Here is a 17279-nt window from a genome sequence, read left to right on the forward strand (position 1 = left end):
GTCCCACTTTCCTACCCCTTGTGACGCCCCTGCACACAGACGCTGCATAATGCACATATAAAGAGATATACATTCAAAGATGCCCTTGCCCTCCATCCCCAAGGGGGAGACACATGACTCTAGGTTGGTCACCAGGGCAGTGCATGAAAGTGGATCAAAAGAGAAGAGCTCCTGTCCGTGAGGGAATTGTAAAGTACTTAAGGTAGACCTGGAGCCAGAAGGGTCCTTATCCTTATAGGACCTGTCGACCTGATTATAGAAATGAAATCCTATTTACAGTGTAGATTGTGTACATTTCTTTGTGACTGTTGCTCAGAAAGGAGCAACCGTACAGTCCTAAGTGGCAGTCCGCCACTCAGGCATAAGAACTTAATACACATGATATGTGTCTGCACTGTCTGCTGCGGCATATATACTTAGTTGATTTCATGCGCAAGAGATGGTGACTATACTTGTACTGTTCTCCATTTTTGTCTAATAAAAAATAATCAATAATACCTGCTGTTTTTTATTGCTGTCTCTCTTTATCAATGCCACTTTATAACCATGCACATATGACACCATGAATTTATAACTGCTGCTATTTCAAGTGATTTTATATCTATTGCTCTGTTTCATTTATTAATTCACTTTAACCATGGACATGGAACTCTGATTTGATGTACCTGCTGCTATTTCTATCTGCTGGACATGTTTTCCACCTGCACAAGAAGCATTTCTGCCTTCCGTATAGTTATTTTTTAATCATGCACCTTTTGTATATTGGACTTTGTATTTGATTTGACTGTGCCTTCCTGTTATTTGACTTCTGCGTTCTTTTCTTCTCTATTCTCTTACCTATACCTCTTCCTGAAAATATTGAGAACTCGCATACACAATCATTTTGTTTCATACATATAATTGTGTGATGTGACAATAACGTTTATTCTGATTCCGAGTAGCTCAAATGTCTGTCAAAGGCCTGTCTCATGTGTGATGATGGCAGAGCTGGGGCTTTACAACGTGAGAGTCAACATAATGAACTATAGGATGACGGCCTATGGTGGCTATCCCATGACAAGAGGGAAAAAAGAAGGAAATCAATGCAAAAAGACCCGTGAGCCATGCTCTCTTGTACTGGATGTGTGTGAGTGCGTGCATGTATTCATCCGTGCACACTTGCATGGGTGTTGTGTGTGTATGTGCCATGAGTGAGTGAGTGACTGACCCATATCATGTTATCCTGAGGGGTTGAGCTCACAAAAGCATTAGAACACCCGTGAAATATGACAGAGCATGATGGCATGCACACAGTGACCACACAATGCTGAACTCTAAAGAAATTACTGTATTATGATTGATAAATATTGGACTTCAGTAGACAGTTAACTTCAGCCGTCTTCCCTGTTTGCACATTGCTAGACAGCAACAGTGTCGCTGTAGCCTGTTTTGGGGATACAATAGAGTGTTTTTCACATATTCTCACGCTTGTCTCTACATGCCCTGTAGTTCCTTAGCCTGAGTGTGTGGGCAGGTTTCACCTTACAAGAAAATATCTGTTTTTCCCTGCACTGAGCTAAGATGGGTGCATTATGTTTGGCTGAACCACTTGACTTAAACCCTTTATATTGACCAGGGTCCCCCAAGGATCTACTCTATACTTGTTCCCTTTCTACACCAAATCAGGTGTGAGCTTGTAGATCTGCTAATTATGTTAAATGTTCTATAATGACATGCCCATAATAAGGAATCTATAGGGTTCCGCCTGATGTATGGTTCATAGTTCTTTTCAGTGAGCAACATGTCATACGACAAAGTATAAATTAGCCTTCATGGTCTCCTTGTGTGGAATGGATGTACAATGTTTATTCATTGCCCACACGGATGGACACTAATGTCCCTATTCTGGACATTGGAACATTCTGTGAAAATAGGCAAACATCTGTCAAACACACTTGATGTACAACAAAGAATATAGGGTTTAAGTGGTCATGCCCTTCTCAATTCGTTCAATACAAAGTTCATGCACTAAATGCGTTTTATTTCACAAAGATCAATCACTCATTCTGTTATTTTTATTGGTTGCACTGGTCAGTGTTCTCTCATGCCAACATTTGCTTTTCCCTAGGAAAATGCTTCCTGATTTGAGTGATTTTAGAGTGAGCTGACCGCCACTCCCCCCCCCCCCCCCCCCTTCCAACACTACCCTTCCCATTATGTTCCCACCCTCTGTTTTAGCGCTCCGCTGTCTCAAAATCAGGCATGAAATGAGGTCCCTTCTTCTGAATGACGTAGATCAATGAACAGCCTACTGGACCACAATTAGGCTACCCATTCCAAATTTCCTTTATTCATTCCATTCCTTTCCAATGCAGTCATGGACATTTCTGTTTCTAAAAATAGAATGAATGCCTATTCTGTGTCAGTCCCATTGGCAAATCCACTAATGGCTAGACTAATGATGCAATTATTCACATTGATGTAATAAAATCCAGCACTTACTTTTATATGTTACAGTTACAGTATATCAATAAGCTATGAACAACGACATGCCAACTGCATCCAAATGACATTGAGTTTGGTCAGCCTCAGGTAATTATATTCCACCCAGAGGACTGTGATGAGAGTATGGGATGAGGATGACTATGCTATATATAATCATCTTGAAATTGTTCAATGATAATTGCATCCAATTGTCTACCGGCTAAAGCAAGCTACACTGTTGAAATACTAGTATGCTATAATAACAAAGTGATTAAATGGGCCTAAACCTAAATTAGGCCCAATTCAACACATTTGGTCAGTCTTATCTATTCACCATAGTAGCACTGAGTCTGAAGTATTGTGCCTGTATGATAGCAGGAATCCATGGTCATGGCACAAAGACAGAAACACATACAAACGTATGGAATAGCTGCTAACCCACTGACCTGCATTGCAGAGGCATTTTTTCTCTCACTCACTCCTACAGTACGTGATCTGGTTGACTAATGACGCTCCATAATAATGAGGCTTAAATGCAGCAATGCTGCCACCGTGTGGCCACCATTCAGCATCTCATTTGCTCAGTAGTCTAAAGTCGTAAATAAGAGTTGGCAATATTAAAGCTATATTTAATATTATATGCCTAATATAGGCTATTTTTATTTTTTAATTATTAAACTTGGTTCTAAATGTAGACTACGGTAAATTAGAGGTGGTAGCCTAATTGTCAACATCTGCAGGTCCGCGGTGGAATGCATTTACCATTAACTTTAAGCCTTTTAATTGTTACCAAGTCATTAAGTGCCTTTTTGCAGCATAGTTAATGGTGAATCTTCAATTAAACTTTACCATGAATAGGCCTTGCGCGTTTTAAATAAATGGGCCAGTAGTAGAGCTATAAGCTCACAACACTAAGCAGCACCGGCAACGAGTTGTGAGCTTGTAGGTCGGATAGGCGCTCGACACCGTAGTATGACGAAGTAGAATCACCAGGCATGATTATCACACCCCATAAACTCCACTTGCCTCCGTCCTATTCACTGTCTAGACATCATCATGGCACTGACTCGTCTAGAGGGGGTCCGTGCGTGGCTCCTGCGGGCCCTCATGGGCTTTTTCTACGGACTGTTTTGGCTCCTGTCCCCCCGGAGGCGCTCAGGCTCGGGGTCCAGAAAGCTCCCACCTGTTACAAACCCACTGCTCACACTGTCTGCCACGCAGCTCGCACACAAGATTCGACACAGAGAGGTACGTATTATGTAGGCCTACATGATTTCTTTTTTTCTGATTTGCTTCCAGTGTTTCCTGATTTTTTTTAATGTAACCTAAAGCACTTGCTACATTGTAGGTTGTGCATGAAAGTTGACATTATTAGGCCTATCAGAAGAGTTTTTAGACCCCTTTTAGGTGTCTCTTGTTAGTCAGTTTTGTTGAGGTTTCAGGCAGCCTGCAACTTGTTTTCGTTTAATGGCTCACTGCACGTGACTGACGCACGCACGCGCACGCGCGCGCACACACACACACACACACACACACACACACACACACACACACACACACACACGCACACGCACACACACACACACTTACTTTTCTGTTTTCCAAGAAGTGAATGTGATAGGCCTATTGTTTATTGGTGTTTTATAATCCTGTAAGCCTTAAAGGAGTAGTTCACCCCCAAAATGAAATTTTTTCTATTGATTACTCATGCCATGGATAGTTTTTTTTGTTGCATTCCTGTGTATCCCACTATCCCCATTGATTTCGGATGGTGATGGGGTCCCCATCCGAATTCAATGGGGGTAAATTTACTATAATAACATTTTAGGAATATTATTGAACTCAAGTCTCCATGGCATAAGTAATCAATAGGGAAAAAAGTCATTTTGGGGGTGAACTACTCCTTTAAGGGATGGGTCTTACCGTCTTATATTATGACAAGACACAGAATTAAAAATGTATTTATTAATTCACTCACTCACTCACTCACTCACTCACTCTAAATGTCTTTGTCCAGGTGTCCAGTGTGGATGTGGTGCAGGCTTATATTGACAGGATTCAGGAAGTCAACCCATTAATCAACGCCATGGTAAAAGACAGGCAAGTGTTATGAAGGTAGCCACTTTCAACCTGCATGGGGTCCCTATTTTGGGAGTCATAAATTCTGTCATTATAGGCAAAGATGTTCCACTAAAGTGTCCCGGGTGGGCCACTGGGTAGGGTAGGTACCACTGGTTCTAATTGAAATGGCGTTTGATGTTTTGTAGAGGCTCCTCAATGTGGGTTTAAATTTGGGGTAGATCAGATCCTGTGTTCATGATTTTTGCCATTTCATGTAAATGTGTAATATCATTTATGTTTGTGGTGTTGTTCTTTTAGGGCATAAGGACAGCAAGGCAACATTGTGGTTGAGGATGATTTCCTTTTTAATACACAGTATCAAATAATTAAATAAAAATGGGGGTTTATTCCACAAAATTGGCTCACAGTGGCTATGGCCTTCATGGAATTCCTGCCCCAGTACATGCAATCTCCAAATTTGCACAACCCTGAAGGTAGTTTGTGTTCTTTTTCCACAGTTCCTGGAGTTCCATATTAGTTCTTGTTGCTACAACAAAAAGTATTTAATCTCAGAGAGTCTAGTACATCATGTCCTTTTCAGTTATTATGAACCCATTTTCTGACCTCGAGGGAACAAGGCAGACATGTGAACAGCTCATGGAAATAATGAATGAATTGAACTTAAATAATGTATTCATATCAGCTAAGCCTTGGACTAATTTGAAGATAGGAGTTGTGGTGTATGTTTTGGATTACTTGGACCATATATACCGTAGATCAGGGGTCTTCAACGTTTTCAGGCCGGAGACCCCTTATTTGAGAGAGAGATGAAGCAGGGACCCCCACAACCTTTTCATAGATTCCATATAGTTTCATCGTTTGACAGCACAATCATCAGTGTATTTTGGAATCATGTCAATTTGTGTTTTTTGACTTGAACTGTCAATACCTAATAAACCTGACCTTTCACTCTGTACTTAGTCTGCTCTTTTTACCCTCTACACCAAACCCCTTTGCCGAAAATAGCAGATCTATAAGCTCACAACGCCTCACAGCGCGAGGCGTTGTGAGCTTGTAGATCTGCTATTTTTAGCTAAAGTTCTCAGAATATGGACGCTAGGGTTCAAGTGGCTAATATAAAAAATGAGGAAAAAAGACACAACAACTTGGAGGACCCCCTAGGGGTCCCGGACCCCCCGTTGAAGACCCCTGCTGTAGATAGATGAATGTCACACCTTTGCGGCACCAGGATGCGTTCAGTTACGTCTCCTGGTTAACCTGTGCTAGAGTTGTGTCAGGCAATCATCATAACTAATCTGGTTTTCCAGGGGCTCATACTGTACCATGCCCGAAATAGAACCCTCCAGTGGTTATGTTCGCAGCATTTCATCTGATGTTCTCCAAAAATAATCTCAACAAATGTCAGAGGTGTCTACAGTATGTCTAAAATCCATATCAACCCAGAGGTGAAACTCAGCTGTGGGAGTGTGGGTCAAGGACACTGTGGCCTCATGGCATATCATTCTTTGAAGGGAATAACGGCTGATGAATTGTTTATTCAGAGAATGCATTCTGAGACATACGAGTAAAGCAACGGTTTACATACAGGGATTACAGTAATTCACTCCCCTCAAGATGGAGGGAGGGAGGGGGAGAGAGGGAGAGGGAGAGGGAGAGAATTACCTGACCTGACCTTATCTTTTCGTACCAGGCACCTGGACAGCACAGGGTTGCAATGATATGATCTCATCTTTTAGCACGTTTGAAAAACACTGTTTATGGTCATACTGACACAGTTAAGCGTACTGCTATGGAAAATTCAATTAACTCAGTCGGTGCCATATTTAAAGTGGGACCTCTTATATTGCCTTTTCGCCAACAAAGGGTTAAAAAAATAGTGTGCACGCTGGTGCACACATTCGTGCACAGATCATGCACTATGCATGTGCATGCTTTTCACAGCTTTCAAACAAAAAAATCCGCTTGGAAATCCGTTCAGGCATTCAGGAGAAGGCAGCCCTTATGTTTTCTTCAAATGTAAACAAACATGGCTGCCATGTTTGAAAGATGGGGTTGGTATGGGGGTTAAACATGCAATTTCGCGATCGTGATCATGCCTAGTACACTGTTGGAGGTCCAAATTTATTTATTTTTAAACATTTTTTTCAATTTCTTTTTATTTTTATTTTTTTATTATTTAAAAAAAAAAGACGTCCAGAAGACGTCTGGCAGGGAAGGCCATAGTTAAAAAGACGTTTTTATTATAGAAAACGTCTTTTTTGGCAGGGTATGAGTTCAGATAATTAACTATATGAACTCTGTCGTTAATGACGAGACAATCCAATAACACTCCAACCATACAAATGATAAAAAATACAAAATGTATTTCTATTTATCACACAGAGAGACATACTTTAGTCTTTAACTCCCGGCCTCTCTGCCTGGCAAAGACAAAATGGAAGAAGAAAAAAGAAAAAAAGGCAAGAGACAAGCAAGAGACAAACACACAACAAACAGCTATCCCACTTAGTAACCCCCAGCCCCCCACCACCCTGCCACCCACAGTCCCTGGGAACTAGGTAGCCCCTGCAGGTGATCATTCTAAAAGGCTTTTAACATTCCTAGAGATCGAATTCCTCATGTCTATAATTGACTCCTTCACCCCATCCATACACAGACTGTCGATAGCTCTAAGTGCACAATATCTAAGTATGTTTGCACTTTTCACCCGTGCTCGAAAAGGAGACAAAGTGAGGTGGTTTCCTGAGAGGTCATAAGTAACCATCTTCCATAGTCTGTCTGGCCACATGAGACTATTCCTGGAACATTATGGAAATAAGTACTGATAACCTCTCTCTGTCTGTCTCCTCCACTTCTCCTTCTGTGTAGGTTTGGTGCTGCCCTCCAAGAGGCAGGTGAGGCAGACAAGCTGATTGCAGAGGAGACGGGTGGGGAGAAGGTCCTGGAGGACAGACTGCCTCTTCTGGGTGTCCCTCTCTCTGTCAAAGAGGCCTTCGCCCTGCAGGGTACCTAAGCTAACTGCTAACCTATAGTGCAATGTATTCAATTCCCATTAATACATAAAAGACTATCTTTAATGGCTTCACTGTAGTGTGATAACCCAAAAATGAGGCATGCACCGATATACATTGGGATGGGTCCATTTGGTCTTTAAAAAAGCTCATTCATTCGGTATCACTCCGATATTTTTGTGGCCGATGTTCAAAAGTGATTATGTGTGGTGAACTGGAAACAATATACACCAAATCACAAAAACAATATCGTACAAAAGATCTCTCGGTTCCAGCTTAGTGAGACTCACCTGTGTTCAATAGTTTTGCTTTGTTTTCTCTCTTTCTACCAGGCATGCCTCATACGACAGGGCTAGTTTCCAGGCGTGGAGTTCTGGCTGCAGAAGACGCTCCACCGGTCGCCCTGTTGAAGAGAGCCGGGGCCATCCCGCTGGGCGTCACCAACACCAGCGAACTGTGCATGTGGTCCGAGTCCAACAACTACCTGTACGGCATCACCAACAACCCATACGACCTGGAGAGGATACCAGGAGGCAGCTCAGGTTAGCAAGTGCAACTACTTAGGTAGTTTGTTTTTTAACTAGGTACTTGTTTAGAGACTGTAGTTAATGTTCTGTACATATAACAACCTCTAGAGTCAAACTCAAACCACAGTCAAACTCAAACATAGGCTTTGTGTAGGTCCATAGTGCATCAGTAGCCACAACATCCGTCCTAAGAAGTCACCCATTTGCAGTCTTGGGAGTGAGAATGTGTTGATAGCCTAGTCATGGCAAACCAAGGACAGGAAACACTCTACATGCATCGATTGGTGAATGGTTCAGCACCACCGCTGATGGACAGCGAAATGCCATGCACAATGTGATCTTTTTTACACCAAATACACAAGAGAGCAAAGCGCTGTGAAATTTTCACCAAATAATAATTTCTCTTTAACTCTCTTGGTGCCAAACACGAGTTTCCCGAGTTGTCAGTTAATTTGCTCTCCCTACTCTCCCTACTTCCGGTTTCGGCATGATCGCGATCGAGAAATGCATGTTTGACTCCCAGAACATCTCTATCTTTCAAACATGTTTGTTTACATTTGAAGAAAACACTATAGCCTCTATCTTTTGAATGCCTGAACGGATTTCCAAGCTATTCTTTTGTTTGAAAGCTGTGAATCATGTGCACACTTGTGGTGCATCATCCGTACATTATCTGTGCATGACCCATGCACATTGTGCACATTAAAAGGAAAAATTCTGGCAATTAGGGAGATTAGTCGATTTTAATTCTCGGCAGCCTACAACTAGACATGGTTATCAAAGATAGACATGGCTGTACAGGGAAAGCAAGAGAGAGAGAGACAGAGAGAAGATGAGTGAGAGGAGCTACCGTGATGCTTTGTTTTCTTTCCTTGGTCCAGGTGGAGAGGGGAGTCTGCTGGCAGCAGCAGGTGCAGTCATCGGGATCGGTGCAGACATTGGTGGCAGTATCCGGTTGCCCTGTTTCTTTAATGGGGTATTTGGCCATAAAACCACTCCAGGTGAGTGGTTTTACACATACACGCACACCTACCTTTAGTAAGGGACATAATCTTCTCTGCAACCTTCAATTGCTTAATGTATGCATTGTCGTATGAAGGTGTTATGGTGCCGGCATATGCCTTGTCTAAATGAGGTTCTATATTATCGCTCTGAAAGTCTAGACATACACAGTATTCCCAGAGCATGCAGCTTGCATGTACTGTACACCATAGTGAATGCAATTATATGGATGCATGCATGTGTTAATGCAGTCATAACCAAATCAAGTTTCCCTCAGTGGAAATGACGTGTTCTAGGATGCTCTTCCTAAGATGTGTCTTTCTGCAGGTGTGGTGTCCAATGACACCCTGTACCCTCCATTCACTGGGAGACAGGGGGAATACAACAGTACTGGCCCCATGTGTCGCTATGCAGAGGACCTGGTGCCCATGCTGAAGATCATGGCTGGGCCCAATGCTCAAAGGTAAGACATGACCTGATTTTACACCCTCTGTCTATATCTGTAGGGACAGCCACTTTGTTTGTGCAGTACAGTAGAAATGTAACTGCATTTTGCACTGTTCTTCTGCATAATTATGTCTAGTTTGTACATCATTTACAAATGATGTTAAAGGCTAACACATTTGCAGGCCTATGAAAACAATCTGCAGTAATAGGTTAACATGTCTTATGTGGCAGTGAAGGCGCCCTTTGTATCCATAAATGCTTTAAAATGCCCTTTTTCTTCTCACGAAATCACAATTTATCATAATTAATTTGATGCAAATTGATCATAAAGACATCCTGTAGAAAGAGTGTGTGCCTGTGTGTGTGTTTAGGCTATCTTTATCCACACATGTGGACCTAAAGAAGCTGCGGGTCTTCACCATCCCGCATGATGGAGGCTCAGTGTTTGTGTCTCCTGTGAACAAGCAGCTCATTCAGATCCAGAGAAAGGTGGGTTCATCAGGAGATAATTGGGCTTCATTCTTTGGCCCACTCCTTTTTCCCCTGTATCCCAAATCTCTTCGCGAAAATGTCAGATCTACAAGCTGTCAGCAGCATGCGTGTGATGTGTCTCTCCAACCCTCTGCATACAGGCAAGTGACAATGATGAGCGGCGCTCCTCTCCTCATGAACTATTCTCTGCTTGAAGGGCTCAGCAAAAAATAAACACTGAACAAATGAATAAGCGCTAGCTAGCAAGAGGAGCACTCCAGTACATCTTTAGCATAGAAATGGCAGAAAGGTGCTGGCAGCTCAAAAACACTTTATGTGGACATGTCCCCATAACATGTTTCATTCACTAAACTAAGTTCCAGAGGGCAACTATAAAGGTGATACACCATGCATTTAAAAAGTATTTATGTCATATTGTTTCATAACATGTTTCATTCACTAAACTAAGTTCCAGAGGGCAACTATAAAGGTGATACACCATGCATTTAAAAAGTATTTATGTCATATTGTTTATGTCCCAAAAAAAACGTTTTTCAAAAGGTTTGAGGCTAAATTACCACTCCTGAATAGAGAGCCTCTCTCATTTTTGAATGGCTCTCAGAGCATTTTCAGCTGCAGTACCACCTTTGGCCTGAACTGCGCCCCCCCCCCCCCCCCCCCCACACACACACACACACATAAAAAAAAAAAAAAAAAAAAAAAAAAACTTTTGGAAAAAAAAACATGTTGAAAAAAAAAAATGTTTTTCTTCAAAAACGGCAAATCTGGACAGCCTGTTTTGAGAACCCTTGGGATGCTTTTAACCTCCGCCTTCCCAAAACCAGAGAAAGACACAATGGTCAGAAATGGGACTTTGTGAGGATAGAAGGTGCTAGTGGGACCCCAAAAAAAGGTTTTAAAATAGGAAAAGTGAAATTTCATGGTGTATCACCTTTAAATACACATTGGCAAACAGACACACACTCACAGTTTGTTTCCTCAGGTGGTGGAGCGTCTGGAGGCTGACCTTGGCTTGAAGGTCCAGGAGGTGCGTCTCCCGGGGCTCAAACACGGCTTCCGGATCTGGGTCACCTACATGGGCCTCCCGGACCAGGAGGGCAAGGTAGGTGGACCTGGAGTAGTGGTCTGACCTCAAACGCACCAAATCTGCCTGCCTCATGCCATTCGTTAAAGACTAGGAGAGAACCTGTAGTCTAGCAGCACACAATGGTTCCCAAACCACGTGCAGGAGCGTAAAACAACTAACCAAGTGGTGGTTAATGTGCTCAGCTCTCCCAGCTTCCTGGTTCTGCCATGGACCCGTGGCTGGTGTTGAAGAGAGAAACTGTAGACCGACTCCAATGCATGCTCAACTTACCACATTTGAACCATTTACAACCTGGTGTCCCTATGAACTGTACTGTCATGAAACGTACCTTTCCCTATGCAAACTTCTAATAAATACAATCAATCAATATTTTGGGAACGTCATTATAGGCAAAAGTAAATAAAATAAAAATATATATATCTTAATTTCATTAAGTGCCCTGCGAAGCTTGGCAAATGTGACCCTGGGCGTACAACAAACTTTGGGCAAACGGACCAAGCCAGATATAGGAGCAGTTAGCTCCTTACAGGGGCACCGCTCAAAAAGAAGAAAAAATAAAGAAAATTTGTCAAAAATATTATATTTCTACAGCATATAGGGGATAAGCTTTTTCCACAAATAGCTAAAATTAGCAGGTCACGACAGTGTTGTGAGCTTGTAGATATTTTCATGGAAGAGACTTTGTTTAGAGGGACAAAAGGAGAGTCCCGAGTACAGAACCCTGGGGGACCCGTTCAACTGGGTTTAAGAGGTTAAAGCAGTGCCTAGCCCTCTAAGGCCCAAATATAGAAATACTTGAAATAAAAAATTGAAAAAAATCAGATGGTGTTGTAGGAGTCCTAATAAGAGGAAAATGTAATGTTTTTTTCAAAAAAATGTTTTTGTAAGGCTTTATTGCCATAAATCATAAATCATGCTCTAATTTACATATGGGGGATATTTTTCACAATAATAACACATGTACATGTTCTAGACATTCTAATGATCACCAAAAAAAATAGTATAGGCATTTTACTTATGTTTTTGTGAGGAATAGCTTCCATGAAAAAGTGAGATGTTGTTCGTCAAAACTCTGGAATGTCAGCGGGTGTGGCGGGTGTGAATGTCAGCCCCTGTAGGGGGTATTTATATGCAAATATTGTGGCCAATGGCATTGTAATACTAAACAATAGAATCCAACGGTGATGTTTAGGTGGTAGGGGGAGCTAAAATAAAATGATTTAAACCTTTTTTTGGATAAAATACAAACGTTGTAATATTACAACAGTGGGCCTTAGAGGGCTAGACATTGATTCAGAGCATATAAGGTTATGACATGCAGGGAGGCCGTGCCTCTGAGCTGGCAATGTGGATGGGAATCACTGCCTTAAAGCTGGAGCTTAAAACAAGTAAATCAGTACAGTAAATCAGACTTCTGTTTCACGTTGCAATGTCCCTACAATGTGAGAGGCCTATTAACACCCAGGTGACTGGCTAGAATGTCCGTACAATGTGTGAGAGGTCTATTAATACCCGGGTGAGTGGTTACGATGTCCCTACAATGTGTGAGGCCTATTAACACCCAGGTGGGAGGTGACAACAGTGTTCTTTGACTCGAGTCTGTTCGGTAAAATCCTCAAATAAATGGTACTGTGCGCCATCACTACTGGGATAGCCAATGGAATACAACTACCACCACTATGTGGTTACTGCGCTCTCTGTACTGAGTGGACCTCTGAGATAGACCCTCTGCACGTAGCTACTACCTAGTCTAGCGTAGCCAGACAACTACTCCACAATCTCTGAATGCTATATAGTCTGGAACTACAGCTCCTGAACGGCGAGTAATGGAAACTGGCATTTCCATTATATTTTAAATGTAATTTCTGCTAAGCAGCAAGCTAAATATGCTTAGATGATTTTTATTTATATTAGGATAAATGTGTGCGATGTGAGACTGAAACGGAAGTGAGGAGGAGGCTTCACTTCCGCTTTAACCGGTTACTCATCGTTCTTCTTACGTTATTCCAGACTGTATGACGGGAGCATTTGCAAATCGCGGAGTAACAGTCTAGCCACGCGAGACTAGCTACTACCTACTACTTGATAGCCCACCTTCAAACTAGTGATGTGTCGTTCATGAGTGATTCGTTCATAAGATTCGAATCATTAGCATGACTCGTGAACGATTCGTTCAAATCCCTGAAATGGGTCGTTCACACTTTCGTTCACACCCCCGCCCCTCCCCCTAAAAGCCCCGGCCAGCAGACAGGACGCGAGGGCGGGCTGTACTCGCGACGTAATAAAAACGCTCCCGCGATTGTGTTTTTCACGGGACGATCGCACTATGAACGAATCATTTGAACGAATCTTTTGAACGGATCATTACCATGAACGTGAACGAAATGATCCGATCACTGAAATGAACGGGATTGCCCATCACTACTTCAAACTGTTTGCAATCGCTAAACCACTTAAACCCTACATACTTCATTGACTAGGGTCCTTGGCCCCCCTCCTTTTGTCCATGTCTTTTATCTACAAGCTCAAAACGCTTGTGGATCATCTGTTTTCACTGAATGTTCCCCTATTACGACATGCCCAGAATAGGGAGGCTGGGGTTCATGTGGTTACCTGTGTGTGTGTGTGTGTGTGTGTGTGTGTGTGTGTGTGTGTGTGTGTGTGTGTGTGTGTGTGTGCATGCTGAAGTGTCCGCGGCCCTTTGCAGAGTGGATGGGAGAGCCAGGGCGACCAGCAAGGCCCCTGTGGGAGCTGCTGAAATGGATGATGGGAAAATCGGTTCATACTCTGGCTGTCATAGGTATTTATAATGGCATGCAGCATACAGCACAGTATATTCAAATTCATACATCTAATCTTGAGAATTAAACTCTATACACTTTCCAATCCAATGTTGATGAACAAAATAGATATTGTTCAGAGGGGTTTTGAGATTGATTGAATGCCGCTTTGAACAATTATATTTTGTACGTATTTCTGGTCCTCACATTTGTGAACTTGTAGACAAGCTAATTATCAGTGTATGACACGTGCAAGTACTCAGGCTTTAGGGTTAAAAATGGCATTTATAAATTTGCTGTACTAGACTTTTGATGTTCACATGAGTACAGTATAGTGATACAAAAATACATGGTGTGTGTGTGTGTGTGTGTGTGTGTGTGTGTGTGTGTGTGTGTGTGTGTGTGTGTGTGTGTGTGTGTGTGTGTGTGTGTGTGTGTGTGTGTGTGTGTGTGTGTGTGTATACACCTTCAGGTCTGGCCCTGGTGGAGATGACTCAAGCAGGCAAGCCTCCACCCTTCATCCTTCAGCAGAAGGAGCAGCTCCAGGCGGAGATGGAGGCACTGCTGGGAACTGACGGAGTCCTCCTCTACCCCACACACCCAAACGTGGCCCCCAAGCACCACCACCCGCTGCTGAGACCCTTCGACTTTGCCTACACTGGTCAGTGACGTCATGCTGCTATACTGAACAATCCTGAGTGTTCATTTAACAAACAGACCCAGAAGATAAGACAGTACTGCCACAAAACATTTGCCTGGTTCTAAATAAGTGACACCAGGTTGTGGAACAGATTAGTCAACAAAGAAAGTATTTAATTGGGACAAACAACAGCAAGGACCTTGGATAGAGGACATGTGTGATATGTTCTCTGGAAATTATGTTAAAGATAATTTAGAACAAGTTAAAATTGTTACGCTAAAGCAGATGCTTTTTGATAAGATCAAAACATACTTTGGCAGACCAAAATTACGTACCGGTACTTATCGAGAAATTAAATATGATTATTACACAGAAAACCAAAAAAATAAATATCAATGTGCTCACTGTGCCACTTTATATTGAAATAGGTCATTATGTTGGGTTGGATGAAGAAGATCGAATCTGCAAAATGTGGACTCTCAATGGCTCTGAATGTGAAATCAAGGTCCCCTGGTGTGCCATTGAACTGTTTTTAGCACCGTCTGGTGGACATATCTGCAAACACTAACAGATGTACTGTACTCATACAGCATATACACAGGCAGTCTCATCAGTTTTGCATGGCTTTGTGTGGACTACAGAGGATGGACTCTCCAGCTCTGTTTGTATGTCTCTGGGCATGCCATGACCCACTCTGTTCTGAAGGCACAGGCAAAAATGTATAAATCTTAACTTACCCTGGCAACTTACCTGTGGAGTGAAGAGCAGGTAAACTCAGTATTTTTTTGTATAATGCTTTCATCTCCGTCTCAATAGGTATAATGAATATCCTGGGCCTGCCAGTGACCCAGTGCCCGTTGGGGCTGAGTGAAGAGGGGCTTCCCATGGGGGTGCAGGTAGTGGCTGGGAAGCTACAGGACCACCTGCCCCTGGCCATGGCTCTGTATCTGGAGAAGACCTTTGGAGGCTGGAGGGACCCAGGGGCCAACTAAAACAATGTGCTGTACAAGACATGTATACAGTAAACACACACAATGCAAACAGAGGATTAGGAGATGGACCAATGCCACCTTGATACAGTATATACAAATCACCCATATACAGTATGTACTCAAGACCCAAGTTGTTTGACTTGGAGAATATAATCAAAGGGTCTTGAGGTGGCAATAAACACACACTAAAAAGGTCAAATCAGCACTTATTTGTGGCTAACTACTGTATGATGGGGGGGAGGGAGGGCTATTTAATTCATATCACTTTCACAACCTATCATGCTAATGATTTCAAGGTACCGGTATATAAAATATATTTCTAAATACCAATACATTATTACAACAGCTTGTTTCTGTATATAAAATATATTTCTAAATACCAATACATTATTACAACAGCTTGTTTCTGTAAACCTTAAGTTCTGATTGGAGCTAGATAACTCCATGATCCACACTATGTGGCACAATTTTGCAACTCAAGCCTCCCAGTGAGTATCGTTCCAGCAACACATTTTGTACTGCATAACTTTTACGTCTTTATTACACTATTGTCAAGCAAATGAACTTTGCAACACGCAATAACCAAGCAGCAGATACTGTATATCTACCCTATATATATTTAGTTGACCAGGGTCCCCCAAGGGTCTATACTTGTTCCCCTTCTACACCAAATCAAGTGTGAACTTGTAGATCTGCTATTTTTGTGAAATGTTCATCTATTATGACATGCCCAGAATAAGGACTCTATAGGGTTCATTTGTGCAACATGCAACATGTCGTACGACAAAGTTTAAATTAGCATTTATGGTCCGCTTGTACTGTGGAATGGAGTACATCCATTCGTCAATCTGTTTATTGACCACACAAACCCTAGCGTCTTTATTCTGGACATGTCTTATATAAGAGCATTTTCTGTGAAAATAGGCAAATATATATCAAACATACTTGATCTATTATTTAGGATGGATGGATGGATGGATAGATAGATAGCCTGGCTACAATCTATACTATAATTTTGCGAATGTCTGTCTGAGTGAGTGTCTGTCTGTCTGTCTGAGTGTCTGTCTGTCACAGCGTTTCTCCTCAGTGGCTGGAGCAATTGATCTGAAATCGCATCACCATTAGCATATGAACACACCTGACATAACTGTGAAGCCCGTTTGTCACTTTCACAAATCATATGCTGTATATTAGCATTTTTATAGTGTAACTACTATCTATTCTGCATCTAGCATGAGGCATATCTATTCTGCATCTAGCATGGGGCAACATGTTTAACCAGCTCTGTGTGCGTGTGTGTGTGTGTGTGTGTGTGTGTGTGTGTGTGTGTGTGTGTGTGTGGGTGGGCGGGGGGGGGGGTGTTGGCTGGCCCTCTTTCAGATGTTGTCATGTAGATCGGTACACAGTATCTCTGTAGCCTTTAAACGAAACGGGTATTTCTTACATTGATACTCCTACATATTATCATGCAAGCACCAGAAAGTTACTTTCCATCCCTCATATACTGTGTGCACAGTGCACACCCCATAACCCACACACTGCACATCATTTCGGAGCTCATATCTTTGAACGGGTAAGGACTAGTTATACTAAACCACTGAGCAAATGAATTGCTGAATGGTGGCCACACGGTGGCAGCATTGCCGCATTTATTTGTATCTGTTAACCTAGCTTTCTGTCTGTGTGCCATCACCATGGATTCCTGTCCATGTCATTTGGATGCAGTTGGAAGGTTTTATCTATTTAATGTATATCC

General features: G+C 42.2%; 1 protein-coding gene across 1 annotated transcript; it reads left to right on the top strand.

Annotated features, from left to right (window-relative positions):
* Window positions 1-3519: 3519 nt before the first annotated feature.
* On the top strand, window positions 3520-15523 carry LOC308298521 (fatty-acid amide hydrolase 2-A-like; the record flags this gene model as incomplete). Its single annotated transcript, XM_080742145.1, has 11 exons — window positions 3520-3711; window positions 4481-4563; window positions 7414-7550; window positions 7889-8098; window positions 8965-9084; window positions 9413-9548; window positions 9904-10021; window positions 11007-11126; window positions 13800-13911; window positions 14364-14552; window positions 15348-15523. 11 exons carry the CDS (start codon window positions 3520-3522, stop codon window positions 15521-15523), a joined length of 1593 nt encoding a protein of 530 aa, XP_080598271.1.
* Window positions 15524-17279: the final 1756 nt, after the last annotated feature.

The sequence above is a fragment of the Nannobrachium achirus genome (assembly GCF_963921795.1).
Source record: "Nannobrachium achirus genome assembly, chromosome: 14".
NCBI lineage: Eukaryota > Metazoa > Chordata > Actinopteri > Myctophiformes > Myctophidae > Nannobrachium > Nannobrachium achirus.